The sequence below is a fragment of the Nesoenas mayeri genome (genome assembly GCF_963082525.1).
Source record: "Nesoenas mayeri genome assembly, chromosome: 1".
In the NCBI taxonomy this organism is placed as follows: domain Eukaryota; kingdom Metazoa; phylum Chordata; class Aves; order Columbiformes; family Columbidae; genus Nesoenas; species Nesoenas mayeri.
Genome location: NC_137541.1, coordinates 112,339,211 through 112,355,492, shown reverse-complemented (window position 1 = coordinate 112,355,492; position 16,282 = coordinate 112,339,211). Strand labels below are relative to the sequence as shown.

General features: G+C 39.9%; 1 protein-coding gene across 5 annotated transcripts in view; it reads left to right on the top strand.

Annotated features, from left to right (window-relative positions):
* The window catches only part of DMD (dystrophin), a gene marked incomplete at both ends in the record, with an annotated part of 1,256,016 nt that overhangs the window by 1,223,123 nt on the left and 16,611 nt on the right, over window positions 1–16,282 (top strand). For all 5 annotated transcript variants that reach the window (XM_080362523.1, XM_080362521.1, XM_080362520.1 and 2 more), the window contains 4 exons: window positions 1,135–1,200; window positions 3,747–3,905; window positions 13,332–13,575; window positions 13,933–14,056. In XM_080362523.1, the coding sequence (XP_080218649.1) occupies window positions 1,135–1,200; window positions 3,747–3,905; window positions 13,332–13,575; window positions 13,933–14,056 (593 nt within the window). The remainder of the gene's footprint in view (window positions 1–1,134; window positions 1,201–3,746; window positions 3,906–13,331; window positions 13,576–13,932; window positions 14,057–16,282) is intronic.

Below are 16,282 nucleotides of genomic sequence, written 5' to 3'. Positions count from 1 at the left end.
GATCACCTGTGTGGTCAGAAGTGAACTTTAGGTCCTCTGGGGTATTCGTTGAGCTGTGCCCTCAGGTTACTAACCTTTTAATAGGCTCTGTAGCAACAGGACAAGGGGTAATGGTTTTAAACTAAGAGAGGGTAGGTTCAGACCAGATACAAATAAGGAAGAAATGTTTTACAATGAGGGTGCTGAAACATGGGCACAGATTGGCCAGAGAGGTGGTAGATGCCCCATCCCTGAAGACATCCCAGGCCAGGCTGGATGGGGCTCTGAACAACCTGATCTGGTTGAAGATGTCCCTGCTCATTGCAGAGGGGTTGGACTAGATGATCTTTAAAGGTCTCTTCCAACCCAAACCATCCTGTGATTCTATGGGCTTACATAGGGTTTTGTTTTTAATATGGACCCTGGTGTAATCATGCTAATCAGAAGAGCAGAAACCCCCAATCTCTATGTGGATCTCAAGTGTCATTTTAATGTTAAGTAACTTACCTCGTAGAACACCACAAGCAGGCTTTCTCCTTGATTTGGAGGATTAAAATAGTGGTATGTCACTGCTTTAGTTCACTTGTCAGCTTTCATAATGCTCTTAAGAATGAAAAAGTGGGTTAATTGCACAAATATGAAAATGTTTTTCCACCAGGCAAGTAAATTTGCAAGGGTTGAGGTAATGAAAAATAGTTATTTGAACCTCCTCTTTCTCCCTCCTAAAATCACTTGATCAGGAGATGTATGTCTGAATTATACAGGATGTTTAGGAGGGGCTGAGTGTTGAAAACCAATGAGAAATGACTGATCACTACAGTTCTGATGACATTGCCAGGTACACAGCAATTTGTGTAGTCCCCTGGCATCTTAAGGCCTGCCTTTGTTTGTGGAATTAATCATGAGGAGTGTAATATAACCTTAGAGAAAGGATTGAAAACTTAAAAGTGAGTTTAGTAAGGTCATTGTAACAAGTGAACAATTATTTGCAATATCTTATTGCAAAACTTTCTGGTAATCAACAGTGAGTGTAAATTAATTTGAGTTTCAAGTTCATCAAAAACATCATGCTCTTAATTTTTCAGCAATGTTAGAGCAAATAAAGTTTCTGGAAAACATCATTGGTTTTAGTGAGTCTTGTTTATTTTTCCACAGGCTAGCAGAAATGGAGAACACCAATGGTTCTTATCTAAATGACAGTATTTCACCTAATGAGAGCATGTAAGTAGGCTGTTTTAATATTTTTGACATGTGTTTTCTTGTGAAGGTTAATAACTTGTAATGAAATTCTGTAGTGCTGAATTTGCATAGCCAAATAACACATCTGGTTCAATTTAATGATGAACTCATGTTCGTTTATTTTCTATCATAGTGTCTAGATTCATGGCTTATAGCCATAATCTATGACCAAAATTATACAACAGATGATTGATACCTTCAAAATTAAAATTACTAATTTCTTCCCAAAAGTTATGATTTGTTCAGCAAATAGTTCGCATATTACCGATGTGTTTTAAGGACAAAGATAAAAAGATAACCTTTCTAGCTGTACTGCAGACTTAATCATGATGAAATTGCTGTAAGCTAGAAAATGTTGTGGGCAAAGTGTCATTCAAAAGTTAGCAGGGCTAAGCAGAAATCTTTGGTCTACAAATACCTGAAATACATTGCAAGAGTAAGGCAGGAGGGACTCATCCTCACTGTGAAATACCAGAAGCAGAAAACTTTTTAAGTTGGACAGGTCACTGACAAGCATTCATTGTACTACTTTAAAGTCATAAATAAAAGTTTTAATTTTAAAAAAAGTAATTCAGTCTAATGCTGAGACATTTTTGTGGTTTTCTGACACGGTCCACTCTTGGTATTTTCTAGATTTTTTTTTTTTTTTTTTTTTTTTTTTTTTATTGTCTGAATGGAAGGACTTAGAACTAGAAAGTTAACTGTGAGTAAAGTTTCTGAACACCGGACAGAAGCACATAAATCATTGTCATACTTGAAAATTTGGTCTTAGTTAATTAATTGTAGGAGAAGCCATAGTACAGATTCTAAATCAAATATGAAACGACTCAATTCTCAACTTTTCTGAAAGTGTTATTTTCTGTTCTACATTATCTCATCCTTACCACTGCTTAAGGGGTGGGTTTTTAAAAAATTCATACAGAATCTTCTTTTCATTAAGTTTGTAGCATTCAGTTAAAGCACAGTACTCTGGCTGGTTTTCATTCACTTTGAGATTCCAAATTGTTATTATTTTATAACGTTGGTTGTAAGCCTGCGAGATGTTCTTGGATAACAAAAAAAGCTGTTTCTTTGTTTTGAAATAGTTTCTCTTTTGACTTGGTAGGATTGTTACCTACCAACTTCGAAAGTAAACCCGCTGTACAACTAAGTACATTGTTTGAATATATTGGTTCAAAAAGGCGAAAGTTAAAATGACACATCAAAACTAATGCATATGTAATGTCAGTGTATTTTCCTGCAGTTAATGGAAACTTTGTTTCCAGGTGTTTGTCAGTTTTGTTATCGTATATGGAATTTCATGTTGTCCTCACTGTAATATTTCAGTGTCCTTAGTCAAAAATCATACATAAGCAGTATCTTTTGTATTACACTTTGGTCTTACTGGTCAATACATTCTTTGGTTGATTAAAAGATGTATTAATATGATTCAGTTAATAAGTTAACCACTGACTGTTCAATTTATTACTGAGATTGTACTATTAAAATGAGGATAAATCTGTGCTTTTTGGAAGAAATATGATCCAGATAACAGATTGTGGGAAAATCAAAGCTCATCATTAATCTGCAACGGTAATTCTTTCAGTTTTTTTTGTCAGGTTATGCTTAAGTATTATTTGTTGATATTCTTCTGGGTTTGGGATTATTTGGATTATAATTGCAGTTAGAGCAATAAATGGAGGCAGGGTGGGAGGAAAAACAAGATTCCCAACAGCAGTGTCATTTCTTTCTGTGCTCGACTTGTGGTGTCAAGAGAAGCCTTCTGTGGTTTTTCACGGTTACTCCTGGTGTCAGCTACATCGCTTAGGGCCTGGATGCGTCTCCTTAGCACTTAAAACACCCGTATAATACTGGGAGGTGGTCATGGTCTTCAGAACTGGATTCGCTTTTCTCTTCCAGAGATGTTTCTGTTTCAAATGCTGGACAGTTTAGGGGGAAACAGAAATTGAGATCATATGTATTGCATAAAATATATTTGTATTCTTACATTGTACATCATTTGTAATTACAATCTAAAAAAACCTGTGAAAAATAGCATAATTTCATTAGATTAAGTCCATTTTTTTTATTTCACCTCATTTACAATTTCATAGAGAAAAACAGACAGAGGACACCTTTATTACATAAGGAGAGTTTGTAGATGTACAAATAAAAGCCTTGCCTTTGAATGCCCCTTCCACAACACAGATGAGGTAGCAGAAGGTGGCCTTTTTTCTCAAGCAAATTCCTAATTGAAGTTAGGCAAAAGAGGAAAAATGTGGTTGGCTCTGGCAAAATTTGGCTTTAAGTATCTGAAAAGCAGAGAGGAAGAGTGGTGGACTCTAGAGAAGGAAAATTATCAAGAGAATAAATGAAACTGTTCAGCAGATTTTGCTGTAAGGTACAATACATTGCTCTGCTCTTAGTGATGAAGAGTTCAGCAAATCTCTCAGTAAGCAGTGAGAGATGGGAAGTGAATCATCTCGTACTCACTGCAAAGTTAAAAATGTGAAAGGAAACAGCCTGTTTTATCCTCCTCTCTTTTCCAGCGATGATGAACACTTGTTAATCCAGCACTACTGCCAAAGTCTGAACCAGGAGTCCCCCCTGAGCCAGCCCCGAAGCCCTGCCCAGATCCTGATTTCCCTGGAGAGTGAGGAAAGAGGGGAACTGGAGAGGATCCTCGCGGACTTGGAGGAGGAGAACAGGTGGGTTACGCCGCCAGCTGTCGCAGCCCTCGGATTTCTTACTTCCTTCTCTTCTGCCTTATTTCCATGATAGTAATGAGCTTCACACCAGTGTGACTTTATTTTGCTGTAATGTAAGCGAAAGGTATGCAGACATCTGCAGCGCTGTCTGGAAAAGACAGGCAGAAGTTCTCAAAAAAACAGGCTTTTGTCAAAGAAGTTGGCCACTGAGATACATAAGGTTTTGAAATTACCTCAAGTAATTTGAAGTAAAGAATCTGTTAAATATTTGTGCTGTACAATTAGATGGAATTCACTTTGATAGCACGTTGAGGGATAAAATAAGTTGTAAAGCTGCATTTTTTTCAGACAAATGTGATCTTTCATGGTGGTTAAAACTTGAGTCCTCTTTCTGCTTGGTGTTATTTGTTGCCATTTCTTTAGCCTTTCAATATCAAATATATTTTGCCTCTTTTAATTTCAAGTTTAGTTGAAGTTGTCTTCGTTAATCATACCCTTCTGCCTCAGCTGGATTCTTGCAGCATCACAACACTGCAGTTCTCTTTCTGTGGTACTCTGGAGTTTTGGGCCACCAACATAAAAACTGGTAGATCTTGACCCTGGCAGATGTGTAACTGCAACCATGAACTACCAAAATTAGACTGTAAGATAGAAAACATTTAGATCTAACAAAAAAAATATTTGTCTTCTGCTAGCTACAGCTTTTATGGTAAAGTCTGTTGGCATTTTCATGTACTTCTTTCTTGCTTCTTTAAGAGCTAGGTACCTTTGTTTACATTGAGATTTAATGCAGTAATCATTTACCTTAGGCATGTTAAGAAAATAATGAGAGAGTTGTCAGTGTCATAGATCTTCTCTCCATGCATAAGTCTTCTTTGGATGGTACTAATCAATTATAGTGGTTCCATCACCCCACCATCTCCATGAGACTGTGGTTGGGACTTATTTACAAAGGGCAGAGACTGGACTTGCAGAACAGGTCAAGTTGGTTTTGTCATGGAGAAGCCTGAAATAAGCTATTCTGTCACCTGGAATAGGAGGAAGATTTTGATCTGCCTTGTGCGTCCTTCTGGATGTGCATCAGCTGCTCCTCTGCAGAAGTCTGTTTTCTTTATAAGTAATATGCTTCAGCTAGGAAAAGGAAAGAACCTGTGTTCTCCATAAATGCCAGTTTTTATTTTTCTGTAGACTTGTCGCTGTAAGAGCAACTAATTTAATTAACAATTTGTTTCACACATGCTTTTTTCATTAAAGGTGTCATTTACTGTAAGAGTCACTTTTTTAATCCATCATTATTTTCTCATGCCCTCATGTTTCCAGTTGCATTGCACCTTCTCTGCATTCAGACTACAAAATCTTTAGGCCGGGTTAAGCTGAAGATCAAGCTGCTAAAATCTAACTGCTTTCTATGAGCAATTAGTAGCAGAGAAAACAGCTGGAGATGATGTTTCCTGCTTGCATGAAAAACGCTGGCACTATATCTGACAGACTTATAAATAATAATAAACTGGAGAGTGAGAAATAAAGAGGAAGTGTCAAGGGCGCAATATTTTTCAGGAAGATTTGGGAGAATGTAGGGGATCAATAGGCGTAAACGATGAGGAACGTGTTTCAGACAGAAAGCTGTAGTAAACAAAGCCCTTGCTCTCTGAACAGCAGGGAGATTTTGTTTGCAACAAACCCCAGACTTCCTATTACATAGAACATAAAGCCCAAGTACTTTCCAAAGTGGAGGAAAAACAGTATTTTGAAATAAGCCATCACGCTTTGCATACAGGACTTGGGTAGTTAAGAATTATTGCGTAACTAGTGCCATACAGATATTATAGTAAAATAGCTTGGTTTTCAGGGGATGGTTGTTGCTTTTTGAAACAGCACTAGGAAGAAGAAAAAAAATCATAATGCTTTTCTGTCTGTGTAGAAAATAAGCTGCCCACCAGAAAGGAGGATGGCTTTTAAAGCAGCCTCAATTTAGATTAGAAATGTGGTGTATGAATGTTAGTATAAGCTGGAATTAGACAGCTAAAGAAGCTAAAAAATTGGGGGGGTGGAGGGGGCCTAGGCTTTAAATTTCAGTATGAGCATTATTTAATAGCAACTAGTGAGGAATAACATGTTAAAAGATCTCTGTCAGGAATTAGACCCCCAAAATGCTTATTTTGAAGTCTGCCAATCCTGGATTAAACAAGTGCTGTAGACAATAATGTTGATTATAGCCTGTTGTTTTCTCATTTGTATGGCTAGAGGCTCAGTCAGGGATGGGATGCCACCGCAAGCCACCTCACCTTTTGTGGATGCTTCAGGTCTCGATGCAGCAGGGACGCAATGGTCTGTTTCTGTAGGACAGCGTGGAGGTCACACTGCTGTGATTTTCACTGATGACGACAAAATCATGACTTTTGTCTCTGCAAACTGCTATAAATAACTAGTACTTAAAATGTGAGGTGGATGCTGAAAACCGAACAAGTTCTTGTCCTGATAGCTTGTCACAGGCAGGTAACTATGATATTTTGGAGGAAACACTGATTCCTGTTTAGAAAAATAAGCCATTCAGACAGGATCAGTCAGGAACCCTTCATGTAACTTATTTGCCTTTAAAGGGACAAGACTGGTTTTCAGATTTCTATTTTCTAGTCTTTTTCTCCTTTGAGTTTGTGCAAACCTTTTTTGACTGTTGCCAAAAGTAATCAACAACCTGGGATCTAATTCCTTGTGTGAGCCCTGTTCCAGTGGGTGAGCATATATTCCTTCCCTTGCTGATCCGAAAAATGCCCTCGGAGTAAACGTTGTTTATTGCCACAGCATGAAGACTCAGTGAAACTATTGCTTGGAAATGAGCTGAACGTGATGCAAATCACGTTGTGACTGCTTAGTCCTCAGCCTAGCCTTAAATCACCTGAACTGTTCATCATGTTTGGGGGTATTGGTTGACAGCCAGCTGAACATGAGCCAGCAGTGTGCCCAGGTGGCCAAAAAGGCCAACAGCATCCTGGCTTGTATCAGGAATAGTGTGGCCAGCAGCACTAGGGAAGTGATTGTGCCCTCTACTTGTTGCTGCTGGGGCCCTACCTCGAATCCTGAGTTCAGTTTTGGGCCACTCACTACAAGAAAGACATTGAGGTGCTGGAGAGAGTTCAGAGAAGGTTGATCGAAGCTCGTGAAGGATCTGGAGAACAAGTCTGATGAGGAGCAGCCGAGGGAACTGGGGCTGTTTAGCCTGGAGGAAAGGAGGCTGAGGGGAGACGTTGTTGCTGTCTACAACTACCTGAAAGGAGGTTGTAGCATGGAGGGTGTTGGTCTCTTCTCCCACGTGGCAAGCGTTACGACAAGAGGAAATGGCCTCAAGTTGAGCCAGGGGAGGTTTAGATTGGATATTAGGAAACATTTCTTCTCAGAAAGGGTTGTCAGGCATTGGAACAGGCTGCCCAAGGAAGTGGTGGAGTCACCATCCATGGAGGTGTTTGAAAGATGTGTAGATAAAGTTCTTAGGGACGTGGTTTAGTGCCAGAGTTAGGTTAACAGTTGGACTCGATGATCTTGAGGGTCTTTTCCAACCAAAATGATTCTATGATCTCCGTTGTAAATACCACAGGTGGTTTGGCCAGGGTGCGTCTCCTAGTTGGTGCAGAGCTGGATTTGATGCTTATGCCTGGGAAGGCACGTGGCTGGGTGGCTACCAGTGTTAGATAAATAGTCATTTTTTTCCTGCCTGTGTTGACCAACTTTTGTTTTTCTGATAATTTTTGACAATGAAGACCTAGCTCTCTGCTGTATCTGGCATTATTTTACTATTGGAGTCAGCATATACAGTCACTTCTCAGCAGGTCTTGGGAAAGCTGCAGCAAGTGCCAACAAGAAGCAACACTACAGTATTCAAAACACTTCACTGTCATTTCTCTTTTTCTTCCACTCTCCACAGTTTCTTGCTTTTTAAAAAAGCCCTTCTCTTTTTTGCTTTGTATTTAGAATTTTTTTTTTTACCTCTTTTGAGCTGTTTATTGAATTTGGACCTTCATTTGGTTTTCAGCTGCAGTTTCTGGTTTCCAAGTATTTCCATCTTGACATGTTACCTAAATGAAAAAGACGCTTTGAAATTGTGATGTTAAGGTTTTGCTTTTGGACAGTTTAAAAAGATCTGTTGCCTCTTTTGAATTGTTCTGAAATGTGGTTTCTGACTTAGAAATTAACCTAGCTGTGACACAGTTGTGACTGAATTTTTTTTCAGTTCCAAGGGCCTCTTGTTAGATATTCATTATTTATCTGCTAGCATTTTGAGACCTTGGTGCTTTTGTAGCTTGCAAATATGACTTCCTTAAATAATTTATGGCTAAAATTTGACTGTTAAATAATTTATGTTTGCTAAAATGTGAGCATTTTAGAGAATATTTTCAACTGGTGAAAATATTTCATTTGAGTATTAGGCCTTCAGGCTCATGCTCAGTTTTACATTCTATGAAATATTGTGATAAGACCATTTCTTCTGTATTCAGTAGACCAAGTAATCTTGATACTATATTGCAATGTAAGAGAAAAATCCAAATAATTATAAAACTATCTCAAAAACATTTTGAAATTTCCTTAAGAGTGAATCTATTTCAAAACCAGCGAAGACAGGTTTTTGGTATCCATCTAAAGCAATACATTACATAGGTTATGCTGCAGATTAGGTTATAATGACTAGGATATACTCTACCAGCATTAAAAAGAAAGCAATACAGGATTGTGCTGGCAGACACTCAGAACTTTTTGTAAAGAATTAAAATACTTTCTTGCTATTTTAATGACTAAAGAAAGTGAATGCTTCCTAATAATTTAGTTGCATCAGTGTCACTAACATACTTCAGTAAAAGGGAGACTTCTCTTGCGTTCTTTTGTTTTCCTCTGAACTCCTTGCTGTACCATAATAAGGACTTAGTAAATGAGATCTCCAGCCTGAGCTATTTGCCTTTCCTTTGCCTTCCTGACGTGCACCCAGAGTGCACTGGGCTGTGTGCCATCGGAGAACCGCTAACACCCCAAATCTCAAAGCTGCCCTGTTTCCATGTAGCTGTGCTGTTCCTTCAAATCTGAAGACTGATGAATGGCCTCCTCAAATAAGTTCCTTCATTATAGTTGCCAATAGCGAGAAAGTGATGCATTTCTAAATGTGCCAAGGTTCCTTCTGGTATTTATTTTGGCATTGAAGAAGTGGAACTAGGTCTTCCGAGTGTGACACACTGTGAGTAAATGCTGGCACTCTAATGAGAGACAGGGGTAGGTGGTTCAGTTACCAGCTTTGTCCTTTTCTTCATACCACTGATCTTCTGCAGGGAGATGACAAAGAACATGAATTCACAAGTTCTCAGTTGCCTCTGAGAGGACTGCTCAGCAAATGGGGTCCACTAGGATTTCCGTCACCAGGCAATTAATGCTGCCAGTGATAGATGTGATTAATAACTCATGAGCTCTTTACTACGCAGCTCTTTACAGTTGCATAAATCAAGGTTACATTGCATGCTTCCTCTCTTATTTTTCTTCATGAGTACTTCAAAGAGGTGCAAGCATAGTAAATGGAATATCTGGGTTTTTTTCTTTGAATATGCCTCTTACTGAAGTAGAATGTATTTTCCAGTGATAAGAAGACACAGCAGCTTTGTTTGTGACAGCCAGAGGTAAAAGTCACCCACCCTGAGCTATGGTGGAGGGAGGCTGCGTCTCCCCGTGCTTGCTCAGTCACATTCATTTAGAGAGAATTGTGCTTTTATCCCCTTTCTCTTCCCATTTGATGCTGAAGATGTCAGAGGGCGCCTTTCCTTGGGGCACAGAGGCTTTACTCTCAGGGCTGTGGACAGCGCCTTGGACGCTTGGCTTGCAGCAGCAATCCTTTTTCATTGCACATCTTAAAACTGTTCCAGAGGTGGAAATAAGAGTAGATAGCTCTTTCCTCTAGGATATGGTTACAGCAGTTTTCACAGTCTTTCTTTTTTAATTTTCAGCTTTTTTCTCCCTATAGAATCATAGAATCATTTTGGCTGGAAGAGACCCTGAGGATCATTGAGTCCAGCCATAACCTAACCTAACCCTGGCATTAAACCATGTCCCTAAGAACCTCGTCTGGACACCTTTTAAACCCCTCCAGGGGTGGTGACGCCACCACTTCCCTAGGCAGCCTGTTCCAGTGCCGTGTCTGTGAAGAATTTTTTTCCTAATATCCAATCTAAACCTTCCCCGGTGCCACTTGAGGCCATTTCCTCTGGTCCTATCACTTGCTACTTGGGAGAAGAGACCAACCCCCTCCATGCTACAACCTCCTTTCAGGTAGCTGTAGACAGCCATCAGGTCTCCCCTCAGCCTCCTTTTCTTCAGGCTGAACAGCCCCAGTTCCCTCAGCTGCTCCTCATCAGACTTGTGCCCCAGAGCCTTCACCAGCTTTGTCACTCTCCTCTGAACTCTCTCCAGCACCTCAATGTCTTTCTTGTGATGGGGCGCCCATTTATGTTAATATAAAACTTCATTCCTGTATGTTAGATCCCAATTATTATGACATTACTGATCATCTGCCCTCTGCAACACTCTTACAGCTCTGAAAGAGGTTGCTATGATGAGTTTTAATTCTCTGGGCCAAGGATTGGGTAGCTGGACTGAAAAGGTGCACCTGAAAAACTCAGTAACACAGGTGCTCTGGATGAACTCACATGCAACTTTAATGTGACATTCCTTTGTTCCAACAATATTACTGTATTTAATTACAGAACTCACAAATTCAGACATATCTCTCCTTGGATAATATGCAATATCCTTTACTTTTTTTTTTTTTTCTGTAGACTTTCAGAAAGAGTTTTTAACTATTTTGTATCAGACATGAAGGTGTTTTTGTCTGAGTTACTCCATACTCCTCACTCGTTTTCCAAAACCATGGGTACTGGAAGAACTTCTCTATATTGATAGGTGAGGCGATAGTTGTAGATTTCTTTGTAGCAAGGTACCAGATTATATTGTAAATATGACCAAGTGCATTTATTTAGTCTCCCTTAGGGTGATATTTTATCTTTTGCTTTACAGTAATTCAAACTTTGGAGTCTGCTGTTTGTAGAGTGTTGCCTGTATCATACATCTGGGAAATTTCTCATGGGGTAGCAACAGCCACAGTCTACAGACTTTGTGAAAAACAAGCTTAATGATCAATCGTGTATAATCTTTAATCTGCAGTAACACTGTTTGTGATACTGTTGTCATGCTCATTCCTATTCCCTTCTGTAGTTTTTATTAATTACTCACCAATTCATTCAGCTAGAAGTATCAGAAGACATTAAGTCATGTGGAAGGCAACATCCGGTACAGTCCTTCTTTCCTTCTTCCAGATAATTTTCATGGACTTGAAACAAAAACTTTCTTTGAAAAAAAAAAAGCTCTCTATGGTCTTACTTCTGTGTGTGGGTTTTAGAGAAGGAAATTTTGAGTTTTGGAGCAACCTGAAGTTAAGAGTGATCAACCCCTTTTTTTAACCTTTTAAACCTTTGCAGAAGAGGGACCATGTAGATCAGACATCCCTTAGGGATCATGTTCAGGGGCAGGGGGAGATGCCGCAGTCCCAGTTTGGGACACATCCATCATACAGCTGCTGAGGGGCACAAATACAGTTAAAGGACAGTCAGTAGCCGGTCTTTGTCCTTGGCATTGCTTTCTTATTCACGTGAAATGATGCATGCTTCTTTAGTTTTCATTCTGGTCACAATAACATATATTTAGAAGTGTTTCAGAGCTTAATAAAGTTTATTGGGAAGTTTCTGAGGTGCTATTTAAGCCTCCAGAGCAAACTGCCAGTGTGTATTGTGGTTTGCGGGCAGAGCTGGCAAAAAGTGCCTGTTCTCACAACCTCAAATAAGAGCAAGTTGGAAAAAATAAAATCTGGGTCACTGCTTGTGATGAGTAAGCAGTTACCAGAGCATTGAGCTATTTTTCACCCCTCTGGGAAGCTGCAAAGGAACATCACAGCAACAAAAATCCCAGTATAGTTTATTAGGCCTCCCTTGCCAGCAAAGTTTCTGTTACAAGCTCCTATATTTGCATTGTTGGGCTGTGTTATCCTTAGCAAGCTTTCAGTTTCATCCCTTCTCTGCTCTTCCTGCTTGGCAATTTTTTTTTTTCATATGGGCTGTATAGATCATATTAACCTATGGAGTGGTTTACTGGAGTAAAACTGGGGTTTTACAGAATAAAATAACAAGTATAACGGTGCCATAAAGTTACGGTAGACTTCTAGCACTCTAGGCAGGGCAGTCCCAATGAAGATGGAAATTATAGCCTCAAAAGTTTGTGCAGTGCAGTTTAACAGATTAGCTCACTAATTTGTCTTTTCCTCATCTTAGGTTAGTAATTTTAGAGCTAGGCTAGAAATGCATTTCTGAATATTAACAGAGGAGAGTGATGTGACCTGCCTGACGACAGCAGAGTTTCAAATGAACTGCCGAGTTCTGTGTTTTGCTCTGACTCTTTGGGTCGCCTTTGTTTTTTAGCTTTATAAAACAGGCCAGCCAGGTGGTGTCCACTTTGATTAGCATTTGCAAAGTGCTTTGATCACTCCAAGTCCTCTTTTAGCACTAATTAGTCCTCGAGTGTATTCATGCATGGAAGCAAACAGGCAGTCCCACTTGTGCTGGAAAGGATGAAAGGCAGGAAGCCGAGGGCTGAGCCCAGGACAGACCGTACCCGGGTGCTGGGAGAGTGTCTGGAGCCCAGCCAGCCGCTGCCTCCTGTGCCCTGGAAGGGAATTAACTGTGAATTCTGGTGATGCAGAAAGCCTTTGGGTATCACAGGTCCCTGTGATAAAAGCTGCATGTGAATTTGCAAGGTGTCAGCCTACAGGTATATGCGTTCAGCAGAATAAAAGGCAGGTGGTACAGGTGATCCTTTGCCCCGGCAGGGAGACACATCCCATCCCATCCCATCCCATCCCATCCCATCCCACAAGAGGAGGTGCCTTCTCACTGCCCTGCACAGAGGGTAGCCTGCACTAGCCTGTTTGGCTGCATCCAGCTTTGGTACCCTCAGTACAAGAAAGACATGGACCTGTTGGGGAGGGTCCAGAGGAGGGTCACAGAAATGATCAGAGGGCTGGAACAGCTCTGCTGTGAGGGCACACTGATAGGAAAAGGGGTAGTGGTGTTAAACTAAAGGAGATGAGATTCAGTCTACATGAGGAAGAAATTTTTTTACAATGAGGGTGGTGAAACACTGGCCCAGGTTGCCCAGAGGGGTGGTAGATGCCTCATCCCTGGAGACATTCCAGGCCAGGCTGGACGGGGCTCTGAGCAGCCTGATCTAGTTGAAAATGTCCCTGCTCATTGCAGAGGGGTTGAACTAGATGGCCCTAGAAGGTCCCTTCCAACCCATTCTTATGATTCTATGATTCCATAAAGCTTTTACCTTCTCGTTGCTTCTCAACAGGAACTTGCAAGCAGAGTATGACCGTTTGAAGCAACAGCATGACCACAAAGGACTCTCTCCACTGCCGTCCCCACCGGAAATGATGCCGGTTTCCCCACAAAGCCCCCGGGATGCTGAGCTCATTGCAGAAGCCAAACTGCTTCGTCAGCACAAGGGCCGCCTGGAGGCCAGGATGCAGATCCTGGAGGATCACAACAAACAGCTGGAGTCACAGCTGCACAGGCTGAGGCAGCTGCTGGAGCAGGTGAGCCCTCAGGCCTTTCTTCTAGATCTCTCCAGAGTCATTTTCCAAACAGGGTGTGAAGTGATATCAATAATAACAACATACCAAGAAATCATATCTGTAGAGACTAGTCAGAGAAAAATGTTATTTTGCAGGCTGCAAGTGAGAAGGTGTAATCATGTTTTGGTGTTCTTATTTAGTATTCTTCCTTGCTTTATTCAGAATTCAGAGCTGTTGTTTGCATGCAAGTGTTTACATAGAAACAGACAAAATTGTGCGTACTCATGGTGTAAATAAGAAATACAGAGATCTGAAGATTTGTGCAACTGTACTGAGCTTTTAATAACAACCTCTTCTGTTTTTTTCTTCAATTTTTAGCCGCAGGCAGATGCCAAGGTGAATGGTACAGCACTATCATCTCCTTCTACCTCTTTGCAGAGGTCAGACAGCAGTCAGCCAATGCTTCTTCGTGTGGTTGGCAGCCAGACTTCAGAAACCATGGGTAAGACAACAAAGTTCAGATTGTCAGAAAAAATAGTGATAGTCCCATTTTCCAGCAAAATATCCTTAAAGACAGAAAATACTCTGCTCTCCTGTTCAGTTCAAATGAGAGTGAAATAGACATTTCCAGTGGTCTTTGATGTCATCTGGCTGTTTACATTTTACATCTTCATTATAGTTCAGGCTTTTGTTTTTGATCATGATAAACACAATAGCGTGGATATTTTTACATTAAACACAAAGCTAAGGCAGGACTTGACTCCTGAAGACAAATATTACTAAAAAGCTAACTGTTTTATTCATACTGACCTTCGGTAATTAAGCATGACATGGCTGATTTAAGTGTACATAGCATTAATTGTGGCTAAGAGATTAAATGTATGATTAATCATCCCCATGTTAACTGATGTGATCTTATTTTTAATATGTCATGGCTCAATCAGTAGGATTGAGCTGTCACTCATAGGCACTACTCATCTAGTTTCTTTTCTAAATATTGCATCAGATGTGATAATGAACATGATATGAGTTGTGGAGTAGGGTTAAGTAATAATATTCTGTAGCTAGAGGCTGGAATTATTATTTTGGTGCTTTTAGTAACTGCTCTGTAGCATTTTCCTAATTTCCTATCTGTTATCTAATTAATAGGTATTTATTACCAATTACTAAGGATTTTCTGCTAGTAAAAAAGCAATCAACCATTGCAGCATCTTTAAGCAAATGTACTTAAATTACTTGAACAAGATAATATTTGGAGTCTGGTGATAATATTCAGCTTCATGCAAATAAATTTATTTAGTGGATATTAGAGGCAGTGAGGGAGACTGAGAAGCTTAAGTGAGAGCTTTTCTCTTCACTGCAACTAGTGACACAGCCAGCGACAGAGAGAAATTGAACAAGAGGGAATGTTCTTTTGTGTCTGAAGTGCCACCATGGTAGGAGACGCAGCTTGTTTCAGGGGCTTTTCTTCCTTCCCGAGTGTAGGCAATAACGTCAGCCTGTGCTGGTGTAAAACGAGATGGGTTCTATACACCCTACAACATAAAATTGTGAAATAAATTGTACCTTTGGGAATCCTTAAGTTGAATCCTGGGGGTGAGAGTACAGTCACAGGTAACAGCAATTTCATATGGATCTTTCTTTAATGGTATTACTACTGAGTAAATATTTTGGAACAGAGTAGACATAATTTATGGGTGGAGTCAGCTTTCTGAAGAAATGTTACGAATTTCATTACATAAAATGTGTTAATTAAATGCACAAGAAAAGATAGGAAGACAGTGGTTCCCAGCCATTTTATTAAAAGTCTTGTATTTATCTTTTAGTAGGACAAAATATAATAATGTACTTCTTTCATTTGACTCGATATAAAATTATTGCCATTTAACTTGTGAGACTGGAATAATTAATTAACATGCATATAATCACATGGACTGCTAAAACTTGTTTAAAGCAAATACTTAGTCATGAGTTGGGTTTTCTGTTTGTTGAATTGAGCCAATATGTGGCAGGACAGTGAGATGTTGAATCGTTATCAGTATGATCGTGTTGAGACTCAGCAAAGCAATGCTGTTGGCAGCATGGAGCAGAGCTTATAAAAAGAATTACTAACTGAGCTAACAAACCGCAGCTAATTCAGTTTGTCGAGTCGTCTTTCACACCAGAAAGCTTTGCTTGCTAGCCTGAGAGTTTCTGAAGCGTGACTTAAAGTATTCTTGAATTGTGAAGGGAACCAGAGTGGTGTTGTAAATAATGCTTCCACGCTGCGAGCATGTGCCCAGTAATGAAGGAGTCATAATTTGCAAGAAAATACTGAGGAACTCTAGGTCTCTCAGGCAATGAGGTAATGTAGTGGTGGCTTTTATGTATTTTACTTTTTGAAAGGAGGCTTTAGGGTTTTTTCACTTTGAATGTAGACCCACTGCAGTTATCTCTCTCTCTGCTTTCTCAAGGAGAGATTATTGCAAAAGATTTTTCACCAGCAGCGTTGTCCAGCCACTTGGTAAAAGCAGCAACCCACTTAGATCCTAATTTACAAATAGAAAAGCTTATCCTTTGATAACTTGAAATACACCTGTGCAAGTGGAAGGGTTCTATTTTCTTCTCATAGAGCCCTTAATGGGGAGGCCCTGATCTTTGGCCTTTCTCCTCCAGTAATGTGGCAGCAGAGGAGCTTTTCTGAGGCATGTGAGTCAAGAGGCTGTTTCTGAACTTTAATTCATTCGAG